Consider the following 15012-nt stretch of genomic DNA (forward strand, 5'->3'; position numbering starts at 1 on the left):
ATTCCAGGAGCAGTGTACGCAGCACATATGCATTTAAATGCCGGTGCTGATCACACTTTGTTGATCAACGATAATCACGATTATTTGGGTTGTGTACTTCTTTCACATTGTTTCGTCCGATGGTATAGCTGGGGGTTCCAGCCTCCGGCCCCTCCCCTTCCCCTTCCCAGTTTTGTTATTGATTTTATTTGGTAATTTTGCTTGATCCGTACAGTACTGTACATGCTCGGAATGATGAAATGGTCTCACAGGCTTACCATAGAGAATAGGTGGTGATCACGCAAGGAACAGTATCAGTGCGAGGGTGCTTCCCCCTGGTGTCAACGAACTCTCTTGGACGATCTCATTCGCGACAAGAGAGGGGTGGTGATTTTATTTTCAGTTACGCAACAACAATCTCGACTTTTGTTTGCACCTCAGTAACTCGTTTCCTACTTTATAATAACAAAATGACTTATTTTGTCAAATAAAACATGATACACAACATGACTCGTTCCAGATTATTCTAAAGTTCGAAGAGAAATACCCGTAGCTGTACATTATGTACTGAATGGAACCAGGTCATTAAATATTCACAGGAGCTCAGAGAGGGCCTCGGAAGAGAGACACGACCGCGCACGCTTTGTGAACCCCGTCTGTTCTCTCATCAGCAGTCAGCTCACGATTCGATCTCGTCCATCTGAATTGCAATTCTAGTACAAATTGTACCTGTAATGTCTCACTGCATGGGTCTACTAAGCACTACCTGACTTCCTCGGGTAGATGCTGCTCGGATCGTACATAGAGGGTCCCTATAATACATTATTGTACTATCGATATGTCATTTCACATGACGGAAATAGGAATGTGTTATGACGTTTGACTGAAGATGCCGCTACCATAACACTGCATTCAGCCTGGATGATGCGTTGTTTGCCGTTTCCATCAATATAAAGCCAGGAATCACATACATCCATCATTGCGGGGAGATGTTCGTTCTGACTGGTCACTGCCCTTTGTTTGCTCTTTCGACAACAGTGAGTGTGTTACATAATAGATCGTACAACTGTGGTATTTTGCCCTGAGATCGTGCTAACTGAACTCAGATATTTGTCGAAGGCTTGATCTTGTTTCGCTATGTTGCAGCCTAGATGATAGCAGGAAGCTGTAGGAACAAAGTCACGACTGTGTCTACGGATCAGACCTCCACTACGTTTCGTTGCAGTTGAGTGTAGCTCTCGCAGCTCTCTTGTGGATAATTATTCGTCATAGATTCTACTTGCAGATAAAGAGCAAAACAGAAAACCATGGTACGCTCGTTGATCAGGGATCTTGAGGAATCCTTTGATTCCCAAAAGCAGCTGGTGTGGTTCCATCATAACTGGTGGCTGGCCTTTGTGTTTTCTGGCATGTACTTCATCGGTGTCTTCAGCGGTCGAGCATGGATGGAGAGTCGGCCCAAATTCGACCTCCGGCGTACTCTCGCTGCCTGGTCCGCCGGGCTAGCGCTGTTCAGCATCCTCGGCGCTGTGGTCACCATTCAGGATTTTGTGGGCTACGTGGCCAAGGTCGGCTGGCACAGCTCTGTGTGCGACGCCACCATCTTCGACGGCAAAATCGGGTTCTGGGTGTGGCTCTTCATCCTCAGCAAAGTTCCCGAGCTCGGCGACACGGTGTTTATCGTCTTACGGAAACAGAAACTAATGTTTCTACACTGGTACCACCACATCACCGTCCTCCTGTACGCCTGGTACTCCTACCGAGATCACATAGCACCAGCACGGTATTTCATCACCGCTAATTTCACCGTACATGCTGTCATGTACAGTTACTACGCCTTACGAGCCTCGGGGATCTTGAAAATCCCGCGTCAAGTAAACGTTACGATCACGCTGATGCAGCTCATCCAGATGGTGATTGGCTGCGTCGTAAACATCTACGCTCTGCTCCAGCTTCAAGCAGGGAGAAAGTGCGACACCAATATGAGAAACATTGCTTGGTCCCTCATCATGTACTTCAGTTACTTTGTCCTTTTCGCCCAGTTTTTCTACGACGCATACATCCGCAAACCGGTTAAATCCAAGGAACCCTCAAGTTCTGCGATTGCGAATGGAGGCAGGAAGAACAACAGTTCTGTGAAGATCGATTAATAATCAAATTCTGTTGAATCAGTTTGTGCATGTTCTGTTTAAAACTACCGAAAAGAAAATACACTGATGTGTCTACCATGTGTATTGTAAGTACTGTATGTGAATATTATTTGAGATGACTCAATCGTTAAGACTCCAGCTTTTTTAATGTGAATGCATTTCAAAACTTGAGCAATGTATCCTTAAGTAGATATAGATCTAGTAGTATATAGACAGTCTATTCTATTTCATAGGATTCGTTTCTATCGTTGCAAATGATATTATTTACCGATTAGTATTGTGAGAAGAGGATATTAAAGCTATAAAAAAAAACTAACTAAAGCTCTAACCTGCATGCAGACAGAAACTGCAGTTCCGCGCCACATTTAGTTGACTGGCTTGAATAGAGCAAAATCTGACAAAGAAATGATATCAAAATCGGACTTTTTGTTTTATGGTATACACTTTATTGCAACTTCAACTCCTTCCTCGTGTAAGTGTCATTATTGTTCAATTTTTGCATTTTTGCAATTTAACATCTCATGCGAAGACATCTCATGCGAAGGACAAAACGTCTTCTTTTGATTCTATGTGAAAATAGAAATAAAAATCAGTGAGCAAATTATGACTGGTGACGGACAATGCGTGAAGGCATGGTATCATTATACCGCTACGTCATCTAACTTTGAATAGAAGCTCATGTAGTACGACTACTGATATGACTTTTTGGTGAATTTTACGTGTATCAAATCATCAGGGACTTTATCAAAGTGTGATGATCCTTCAGTATTCACCGACCATCAATACAACTTGCATCATTTACAACGCCAATAAAGCGCCTAAATTTATGTTGTATTAAGGCACACCACTTCCAACACACCATGCACATGTCTCCGTTGACAGCATTCATGCTCGAATTCCTGTTAAACATCTGCAGCCCCATGACGTCTAGAAAATTATTGTTCAGTCACTTTATTAAAGGGGAAACACGTACAGGAAATACACTGTATAGTCAGTGGAGTGCACCATGAGTGAGTGCATGCAGTCATATCAGTAGAGAACAACAGAGAACGTTTCACGAAAATATGACAATCCGTTCAAAGTTATGAATTTCGCTTCAAGAAAAAAAAGAGTTATCAATTCGTTTCGCTGCCGCCATTGCCGGATGAATGGACTATAACAGTTTGTGATGTCCCTGCAGAATAACGATATGGAAAACTATGTCTGAGAGATTTCCACAAAATTTCATTTTAATATTTTTTCTACCGTTTAGAAAGCAGGGGTAATACTAATGTTTACTGTGCTTGATATGTATCAACAACATGTCAAAGGAACGTGCGCTGTTCATAAAATCAAGTTTTATGAAATTCTCTTACTACTACAGGCTGTATTATTCTGCAGTCAGTGTCACACCCTGGTGATGTTGTAACCTTTTCATCCAGCGGCAGTGTCACTAAATCTTTAAACATGTGACTTATAATATGTGAACGGATTATCAAATTTTCCTGAATCTTTCACTAATGTTTTCTTCAATACACTGTACTGCTGTATTCGCTCAATCCACATGTACATTTTGGGAAACTTCCCCTTGCCTTGATTTTGTTATTCAACCACTCAGTTATTGTAACCATATGCTGCTTTGAATAACGACGGCAAAACGTGCAACGTTGTAAGTCCATGCAATGCCATCACGGTGAAAGTGCAAGATTTTGCTTTCTGTTATTTTGGCTATTGAACATTTATGGATTTTTGTTTTAAATGCTGTTTTTGGAAAAAAAACTCGTAAGTCTTTTAACCACTCAAAAAGAAGAAAAATTGAATTACCTCCATTTTTCAGCAGAGGATTCCTCTCCCCTTATTTTTTCGTGTATGCTGTCAAAATTAATGCATTCCGACTCCTCTTAGTACTCTCCATAGTGGTACAGTTGTATTTTCGATGACTAAGTTTACATCGGATAGTAATACACTTCAAATGTGATAACGCGGTGATCATGTGGAATGTTAAACTCCATTGGTCTAAGTCCCGAGAGCACAGTCTACAGCATGTTTTGGGATCAAATTCCAACACATTCTCATAATAAATGCATTAACATTCCATGTTATATTGTGAAATTTCGACTGAATGCGAATGAAAACGTGAAATTTGATGTGATAATTTTCAAGGCGGTAATCGTATTAATGACAATTTCACGTTGGACGTACTAACGTGTTTGTAGTTAAGCGTATGTTTGTATTATTATTTCCTTCTTTCAAACGGTGTGTGCAGTTCATTAATGATCACTTTCATTATTGTTACTTGAGTCTAGAAATAAATGTTTCGCACATGAATACTTTGTGATTCATTATAAAAGTCAGTTAAGTCTTGTAAGCATCCCGTCTGGTTAATCAATGCAATTTCACTTGCATACATTGAAAATATGAATAAAGACAACAACATAAAAAAAAAAACGAGCGAACGAACAAACAAACCAGTAAGGAACACATTTTGTGCTGTATACACAATGTGATGGATGGATATTACGTTTTTGAGCTCGGTAAAAGAATATCACCCAGCTTGTTGGCGAGTCCAAATGAATGGCCTTAATGCATAGTAAAAAAACTCTTAAATTTTTACCGGTTTACATTTGATTTCTTCATTTTTTGCTGAAGTTGAATTCATGCATACATTGCACGAATGACCCAAAGTTTAAATCGATGCCTGCAAAGTTTACTTCGCAAGTTTGGCTTGAGTAGGGGGGGGGGGGGGGGTTCATTTACGAAAACTGCTTCATAATGGTTTTCAGAGAGTCCCCTCCCCCCCCCCCCCCCTCCGCCATTTTTTAATTTTTGCAAAATGTATTTTCAATTGATTACATGCACTAACGTTTCTTCAAACGCGTGAGTTCACTCCCATATCTTTGGCAGTGGTTATACCAACAAGGGGAATTTGGCATACACGTCGTTTTATGGAGGTGTGAATACTCATCCAGGGCCCATTATATCGTAGCAACTCTTGCTGCAATTTGGCAATTGTCACGTTAATGACAAAATATATTGCTTCATGATTGTTTGTTACGGGAAGTTCCTATATTCTAACATATGTATTTTTTTTTTTTTTTGGGGGGGGGGGGGTTAAATCAAATAGGACCTCGGGAGGCAAATTCCTATATGAATTCAGATCAGCGCGTGTAGTGTTTGTTGAAATAAGCCTAAACCCTGTGTGTGTGCGTGTGTGTGTGTGTGTGTCCATGCGTACATTAACTTCTTTGTTTTTAGGGCCTACAGTGGTTCATTTTTTAATGTAAACGCATTTTGCATAATCCTATATACAGTTGTAATACATACGGCACAGTGTAACATAAACATTATACAATGTATTTTCCCCAGACACTGCCAAAGATCGTCGCTTGTGCCCTTATACCTTCTTTAAAATTGTGACCGAGAGGAGGGTATACAGTCAAGCTTTCTTCAAGCGTCTACATTTCAGAAAAAAAAAACTTCTTACATTTCCGTAGATTTAACCCCCTAAAACACTACATGTACATAATGAATAGGGCCTGTGATAAGGGGACATTTCTGTTTTTGTTAGTGTGTTTGCTTGTTTTCTGAATGTATGGAGGTTATCGATGAGACACATAATGCAATGTTGTTATCAAAGTCATAATGAAAGCATGTCGGTCAAAAATTTCTCAAGATAGATTATAGATATAGTTGATGGCATATTCATGAAGCAAAGGGCAACAAGAAGTTTTAGTGGAAGTTTTGGAGAGAAACGCGGTCAAACATCTAATTTGATAATTGTGTTATAAACTATAAGCATGTATTTCGACATAAAAGACGTAGATCTACAAATCATGTTACGAGAACAATGACATTTTTTCATTTCCTTTTAACTTCTGTTCACGCGATATCCAAAGGATACGGGGATGACATAATAATACACTGTATTGGCACATTGATATGGAAACTTGCAATGAAATGAAATCGCATATATCTAGGCCAACTTCATCACATTATGTTATACACGACCCTATTTTGTTGTTATAAACATAACTATCATATAACATAAACATTGATTACACAAAAGTACTACATGAAGGCCTACTATACCTTAACAAATTCACAGCATGAGATCATACGCGTTTGATTTCAACTCGTTATAGCTTGACATCACCATTCAGAGGTTTCAGCCGATTTAAACATGTTTTCAAGATTACACTTTTATCATACTATTATACTCTGACCGCAGATTGATGTAATCTCAGATTTACACATGTATCAATAACGACCTTTCCAGCACTCACAATAATGGGAAACATTGAGTGTATATATTGTTTGTGGAGAGAGGGTGGAGAGGAAGTAAAATGGGGGTCAATGTGTCACAACAGTAGCGGATGAGGGGCGCACCGGGGGCCCCCTTTAATTTTGGGTTTCTTTAAATAAAAGAAATAAGAAAAAAATGAAATGGGGCGCACTCGTTGCACGTGCCCTTTTAAAGAAAAATATCTTTGTCAGGCGATTGGAGGCCTATAGTGGCACCAGAAAATTGCGCTTAAACTGCTTTGCGCCCCTTTCACACCCCCTCCCCCTTTGCGGTATTACTGGATCCGCCCCTGTACAATGTTGCATCACTGAGACAACGAAGTCTGCGCAACGTGTTAACAAAACGAGAATTTCCCATTTGGAGATTATGGAGAGCTATATCAGCATCAGTTATTGATGAGGATGATTTCCTGTATAAATTAATACATCGTCTGCAGGCTGGAAATTAACTCTTTCCTTCACATCTGGAGGGACTGCAATTCTTTTTCTTTGTATCGGCACAGAGTCACATAATACTTAATTTTTAGTTATAAACAATTCTGCTTTTTTCATTTTAAGTTGTTACTTGGAAGGCTAATCCATCAGTATTCTCTCTACCCGACCTATAAACAATATAACAATTGGCGCAACGATATAGAGAACTCAAAACGAAGAACATATGACAATCTTGCAAAAACATGAAAACAACATGCGGAGAGAAAATGATCACATTAATTCAAAGGATTAGACAATGTATGAAGTAATATTGCCCGTTACAATAACGTACTAGTACATTGTATCACTCTATTATACAGACTTCGTCACAGTGATAACAACATTATTATAACTTAACGCAGTGTGCTATACCTCTGACAAGCCAAAATAGTCTTTTAAACACGAAAAACAGCGGACCTTGTCGCTTGGAGGGGATGCTCCTTGTGCAATTGGCTTATGAACTGCGAGTATCTTCTTTACAAATGTTTCACCCCCACCCGTCGATGTTGTCTTTACATATACATTGCACTCCAAACACTCAGTATGCAATACTTGGCAATACACACACACAAGATAGAAAGGGGAAGGAAGAAGATCAGAGAATTAGGATGTACAACGTGTATACATTACATGTATTGGCAAATTTTCATTCAGTTTCTTGCGTGCTATTGACTACGATGGCAAGACTACGTAAGAAATTTGTGAAGTTGGATACCTTATATTCACTATAGTCTATAATTATAGTCAAACATAATAAAGTATAGAGTTACATAGTGCACCACAGTGAAAACTGGCGGACACAATGATGATGTCTTTACATCGTCTTATCTGCCAATAATAAAAGGGTGAAGTGCTGTCATATTTTTATGATTATAGGGCATAGTTTCAAGGCAAAGTCCTAAGAGTGTTACTTTAAGGTACATACACACTGATTTGCAATTGTTATTCTAATGACACATCATTACATACAGTGTATATACATGTAGTTCAATAGTATACCTTACGTACTAAACATGTATTAGCCATGATTTCGGCACACAACCCAGAAATGGCATGATATGCAATGTAATACTTGTATATATAATGTCCGGCGATTCGACCGTGGAGACTGTAAAAGGAAAAAGAAGTTACTTAGAAATCATGTCAGTTGAATAAAACCTGCAAAAGCTGTATCTTATTAAAGATTACAAAACATAATGATACATAATAATTATGTAGATCACAAAACAGACGAACACGACACCCCCAAGTCTTAATTTAGTTTTTAGATAGAATGTCATTATGAGCTAACCATTGTCCCTTGACGAGCTTATTAGAAAGGGTCTGCAAGCCGTCACTGACTTGCCTGCCCGACTAACGTCATCAGCTTATACCAGTCGTAAAGGTTCCATATGTAAGTATTTCTTTTGGCGCCGTCCAGTTTAGGCCTACGCCGTAAAAGACAACTATAGTCCATAGCGACCCGGAATTATGGACGACATCATCAGGTCGATCTTTCCCGAAATGGACTGTATACTAATTATACCTAAAGCCACTTTCAAAGCAAATTGTAACTTCATGAGCAGCTCTTGACCTCAAGCCCAAAACTTTCCTCTTATACATTATCATTGTCCATGCAGAGACGTACTTATCCAGGTTCAATAACACAGTATTATTTTTCATACATTCAGTCAGGGTACGGAGAAAATAGTGCAATTTTGGCATTCTATGGTGACCTTAGATCCTTAGCCTTTGACCTCATGACACAAAACGTCCAAAGGAAATCAATGTCAGGCAATGCGTGTATTAATGTAGAACCTAAGTTTCATGAAAATATCTCGAACCATTTTCGAGATATGACCCATAGCCCGAAACTTTCCCTCGAAAATTGTATGTGGTAATAGATGTATACACTGATTTCATGAGAATTCATCCAGGCATTGCAGTGATAGGAGGAATTAGTGAAATTTTAGCGACTTGAACTTTGACCTTGAGCATGTGCGCTAAAAAGTGGATAGAAATACAGCTTTGCGTCTACTCGAACATAATTCTATGTCAAGTTTCATCTGGATACCTCACTCAGTTCTTAAGCTAGGTCCCCCACAAAATCAACTATACAGACGAATGAAAAGCATTAAAAAAATAAAACATTGTCAACGTGTTATGGGCTAAAGTTGCTTGTTCATGGAGCACATGGAGAGATCCACGACATGAAATGCTATCAAACGCAAATAATGAAAATATCAAACCACCCGTTACACATTTTTCCATGACTTTATGGGATGATATTTTATTACATGTACTGGAATATCATGTGGAATGAACGTCACATGTGTTAGCAATGGCAATCTACTACTCAAATCTAGAAGAGAAAAAAAAGAATGAGACGTAATCATTCGATCACAAAATGATTACAAACTGAGGACAACGCATTTGCCGCTGTCGTTTAGCACTGTCGTTACTATAGATAACGTCAATAGTCAAAGATCACTTTTCCAAATACAACATGTCAGTTTATAGATACATGTATTATTATATCTTCTCTAGGTATTGCTGCATTCTCTTCCAGTCTTCATCACTGATCTCAAGGTTTTTGTCGTCTGCTAGACTCCCACTAAAGACAATGAGCGGTGAAAGCTCAGACACGGTCGGCTGTTCTTTCCTGAATCTTGACATCAGCGTCTTCCCGGCTTTTATGGGATACTTCATATCATGCACTATCACTGCTACTCTTTCTTTTCCTGCAAAAACGAGATCGTAAACAAAGTAAGGAATACAATATGGTAACAGACTCAATATCACTTATTGAATATTTGCTCCTTTACCTATGATATTGTTCTTCCTTCCTTCCTTTATTTCTTTATTCATTTATGTCACTGAATCCTGTGTCAACGCGTTAGGACAATCAGTCATTATCCAGTTCATCTTTCTCGTTATAGATTATTACCTATATTTGTTATCCTCGAATGCTTCCCTCTGTCTCGCGAGTGAAAGAAAGATAAAAACAAAGAAAGCCTGAAGTGACTCTAGGACCCACCCACCATTGCCCTACATCCCGCGGCCACGCTTCTTCCTCTTGCATGTATCTTACTGTGGTCCAAAGCAAAACAGGAAAGGTGGACGAATCCTCACAAATAAGTACAGTGTATTTATCACTTACAGAGATGATCGTAACTGATCCTCGTTATCTGTCTCATGGTAAGTTCTTATTCAGTCTTTTAAGATTGCAAAATAACACAGATCCCCACAGCTTGCACTTTACTTTCAGTGATGAATCATGTACTCTTAAACTGAACATCATGTGAAAATTCAAAAACCCGCGAAGACATCGTTACGCTCATAATTCACTGTAACGAATATAGATCAAATTCTTCACCATACTTATGCCAGAAAAAAAAAGATCTCTGGATTAAAATGGTGCATTCATTACACAAAAAGCCATTCCCTTCAAAGAAACAACGTATGACGTCTCTCACCGAAAAAGCTGGAGCAGTATTGTAGGTATTTGTCGTAGAGAGCACCGTCCAGATCAGTAACGGTCACACCCCCATTGTTATAGGAGTGACAGAGCACCATTCCGTGGTTGGATTTAACTGTACTCTCCTCAAACTTGAAGTCGTTCAGTCGGATGTGGGGAAGCTTCAGAAAGCGAGCCTCAAATTCTTTTTTCGACTTGGTCGAAGAAAGTCTCGCGATTAATCCGGAGACCGACTCCTCTGTGGAAGATGTGCAGACATGGATGACATTTGGACCAGGGACAGTACCTCGCCGTGCCGAAGCCGTCTCCTCCTCACTCCTCAAGTGCAGCAGAGCGCCGCTTGGTGCGTCTGATGCGATAAAGTTAAAAATAGAATTGGGAGAACTGAACTTCCCATCAGCAAAAAAAAAGTGCTAGCTATTGCTACAAAATATTTTTGGGTGAATAAAGTACGTGGCCGAGCTACTGAAATGTCGGTTTCTTATTCTTTTAATAGTTGGAGTTGATTTCAGCACACATGGGTTTACTACCCAAGAAGAATTTATTGATAAGTAGTCGCTTTAATATATATATATATATATATATATATATATATATATATATATATATACACATGATATAATGAGTCACTTCACAAGCCCATGCGTGATGTCGCATTTTAAAGTCAGGCAACATGTTGACCCTTTCGTGTGTCAAAATGTCTATCATTTTTGTATCAAGGGCAAATGCTCGTAGAGCATTTAAAGGTACTCATCAGAGTAAAGAATAGTCTTTGGGCTGGCTATCCAAGCTAACCTGATGGGTATTTATGTCAAACCTCTTTCTTTAGAGTGGAATATAACAAATCTATTTGATCTCTTTCAAGCATCTCTTGCATGTCATGACCATCACATGAAGCAATGGATACTTTAACATGTCATGTGGAACGAATATTTGCAGACTCGAGATAAAAGTTTGAGCAGGCAATCAGATAATGCACAAAAAAAAAAGAATTTCGAAAATTCGAAGAATAGGTTCATTCTGTCTGAACATGAATTTGAGCAAAAAAGTTTCGGACATATTAGTATAGGATTTTTGAATGATGAGGAAATTTGTCATGCAAAGCGCAGTTTCATTTCTTTCTCTCTCCCTCTCTCTCTCTCTCTCTCTCTCTCTCTCCAGATGAGTACGGGGAGTCGGTCCTTTGTAAATCCTCTTGTGTCATATACTACGAAGTATTCAAAGTGTCTAGAGAACTGATTGAGGATTATTATGTATTACATGAAAAAAAAATCATCATTATCAATACAACAAATCTTTAAAAATAGTTACATTCTATAATCCTAAAAACATGGAAATATTTGCTATTGCCCGAAATTGCTATATTCAGGGTCAATGCCCTCAACAGAAATAATACATGGAATATATATATATATACATATATATATATATATATATATATATATATATATATATATTTGGGGTTTTTTTGGACACACTGCGTGCTTTTGAGTACTATCTATCACGGAACAATAATTTTTGTAACTCTCCAAGACCTTTCTCAAGTTTTTCTGTCCGCTGATGATTGAACTATACATTCATTCATTCCAATATTGATTCTCACAAAGACCCCTGATTTCTTGAGGACACGTTTCACGCGGAACCTGTCACCGGCTTACATGGATTATTAGCATGACTAGTAAGCTGATAAGTGTAAGCCGCAGGACTTTGTGCATTCCATGAATCCACATAATTGAACTGAATTGAATTACTGAAACTGCACCGGTCCTACATGCGAGACCCTGGGTATTGTATAGTTGATTTCTCAAGTAGAGAGGATAGCGTAATTACAACAAAAGCTAAAACCATGGCAAAAGGAGGGACCGCTTTTCCTCACTTTACATAGTGTTTCAATCATCTTTCTGCATTCGATGACTCCCATAAATGCTTAAAGGAACTCTCCCTTTGGAACTCACTCTCAGCATATATCTTTGTTCGCTTGCTTACTATGCAAATTTTCACCCCGTTTGCACTTTGTTCATCGCTTTTCTTTTTTTTTTTCATATTAGCTTGACCATGAAGTCAACAGCGAGAAAAAAAATAACCAACAACAAACAAATCCGAGATGCAGAAATGAAAGCTCTAGAAAATGTCCTGGGCTCGAGTGATACGAGTACAGACACGAATAACGAACTTGTACCCGAAGGGGAAGCCGATGTCGTCTTATCGTCAGTCGGTTCGTCGTCTTTGCGAAGTGCCAAATTATCAGTCGGTTCTTGATTTGAGGCGGGTCCCTTGTCTTGGATTGAGGTGGGTTGTGACGGTGAAACTTCAGGCAATGAGGTGGAAATCTGTTGCTGTGTTGACTTTTCTGTTGATAATGGTAAAATGAAAATCAACATTAAAAGTGGATGATTTTTTTTGTTTTTTATCTGTGATATCCAATCAAGCTGAAATGAAGACAAAACAGATGGAATCAAATAGTATCAATGAATCTAATGAACAAGTGACAAAAAATCCTAGGAACGGAAAGAAAAAACTCGAGAATCTGTCCTTTTTAACAAAGTGACGTCGTTGTGGTCGTCTTCACATCAAATGGTTTGTCGTCGTTCCGACATGCCTGATTAGTTGATACTTCTATTGAGGCGATACCCTCGTTTTGGAGTGAGGTGAGTCGTAGAGACGAGGCGTCAGGAGCGATGTTGGAATTTCCTTGCCGAGTTATTTTTTTTTCTGTTTATTATATATATATGCATATATATATATATATATATATATATATATATACGTAATATTGAGCAAAGAAAATGGGGTTTCTTTGCCTCAGTTTTCACTACTTATTACTTATTTCTGGTCAGTTTTCCCTCTCTTTGTTTCAATATATATATATATATATATATATATATATATATATATCTTTTTAAAGATGCAACCCAAAATTTGAGTTTGAATATTGTTAAACGTGTATTGGCGCTACCGCAGAAACATACACAGTGCAAAAACTGCGCATGGTTTTATATCTGTCTCTCCTATAATCTTATTATCAATGTTGTGTTGTTCTTTTTTTTCTAATCGATCGAGATAATTATAATGTCTAATACGTCGTTTCTCAATCGAGTTTGAAACGTTTCGTTTCTGAAAAGGCGCTGTAGTGAAGGTACACTCGTAAAATCTGACTTAATCATGTTAGTACATTGTTAGTCTTCCGATGATTATGTCTGAAGGGCTCGATACCAACAAGCTAATACTGTGTTAGCTACCTCCTTTTGTATACCATTCCGTAATACTCTTATTCATTACCCTGTGGAAGTTTTGTCGCCTCGTAGATGAAGTTGGTGAGGCGTGTCCAGTCCTCTTCCGCCACCTGACAAGGTCCGCCGAGCTTCCCAGAGAGAAGGACTAGTCCCGCAGTGCGGAAGGTGGTTGGCTGCTCGTAACGGAACTTTTTCATCCTGATCTCTCTTGTTGTGTCGCTATCGTCGAAATCGTGGGCGATAACGACAATGTTATCCTTACCTGACGGGGAATGGAATTCGATTCGTCAAATTGCATTATCCCTCAAGGTATATAACCACCAACACTTCGTAAACTTTGAACAGATAAATTCTAAACGTGTGTCGACGATCGATTAAAAGATAATTTACGTCAAAAATGGATTCAGCGAAAGGAAAAAAATCTGAGGTATACTCATTAGCGACTTTGAGGAAAATTTGACATTCACTTCCCAAATGTTTCCTACTCTTCCGACCGAAAACGGCACATTTTGTTCGGTACGTGCATCACATAGTACATACGATAAAATACAGGTGAATAATAATAGTGATGATGATACTGATGATGATAGTGATGATGATGATGATGATGATAATAATAATGATAATAATAATAATAATAATAATAATAATAATAATAATGATAATGATAAGGAGGTCGTCTTCTTTATCAAGGGTAGCCTCTTTAGTGTTGCCACTGCTCAACCAGAGACCCCTGCCACTATCATTACCCTTGTCTTGCCATGATACCCATTTATACACCTGGGTCGAGAGGGACGTTGTTGGTAAAAACATCTTGTCCAAGAACGTAAGCACCGGGCGGGAATTGGTCCACCGATCAGGAATCGGGAGTCTTATCTACTTTACCACGACACCCAATGCACAAATGATCATGATGAAGAATTAAGCAGATAATATGGTTTATCCCTGAGGAGGAATAGCAAAAAGCACTCATTCTCTTTTCGATTTCTTTGTGAATTCTTATACCGGGACTTCTTTGGCTTATACCGGCACTTCTTTGGCATCTCGTAATGTTGTAGTCTTTTTATCATTGCTTATCGAGCTTTGACGGCACAAGGATTTAACCTAGCATAAAGTTGTTGAGTTTGTTTTTTGAGAAACAGAAAAGAGAAAAGAAAGAAAAATGGGACCCAATATAAAATAATTTGCCCCACACGATGATACTGACATAAATTCACCCCATAAAATTGGTCTGACTATGGTCATAAAGAATCATAACTTTTAAATGGACTCTCCGATTTCCCTCAAACTTCATTTATGTGTACTATATCTGCAGCCACTCCATATACCTACATAATCGAGGATTTCCCTTTAAGTGATATCATGAGAAATTGTCAAAGTGGAACACATCGCCAACTTCGATTGCACCAAATGCATTTGAAATGCGAAGGGGTATGCC

General features: G+C 38.7%; 1 protein-coding gene across 1 annotated transcript; it reads left to right on the forward strand.

The window, feature by feature from the left end:
• The first annotated feature begins 648 nt into the window (after positions 1–648).
• LOC139710335 (very long chain fatty acid elongase 6-like) lies at positions 649–2412 on the forward strand. The gene has a single exon (XM_071622259.1). The coding sequence runs from the start codon at positions 1287–1289 to the stop codon at positions 2127–2129; it is 843 nt and encodes a 280-aa protein (XP_071478360.1). The 5' UTR covers positions 649–1286; the 3' UTR covers positions 2130–2412.
• The last annotated feature ends 12600 nt before the right edge of the window (positions 2413–15012 follow it).

The sequence above is a fragment of the Diadema antillarum genome, unplaced genomic scaffold, assembly GCF_040938485.1.
Source record: "Diadema antillarum isolate AM-2024a unplaced genomic scaffold, OU_Dant_1.0 seq00001521_RagTag, whole genome shotgun sequence".
NCBI classification, from domain to species: domain Eukaryota; kingdom Metazoa; phylum Echinodermata; class Echinoidea; order Diadematoida; family Diadematidae; genus Diadema; species Diadema antillarum.

Excerpts from the sequence above, each read along its gene's own strand:
- LOC139710335 (XM_071622259.1), top strand. The coding sequence starts at position 1,287 with ATGGTACGCTCGTTGATCAGGGATCTTGAGGAATCCTTTGATTCCCAA.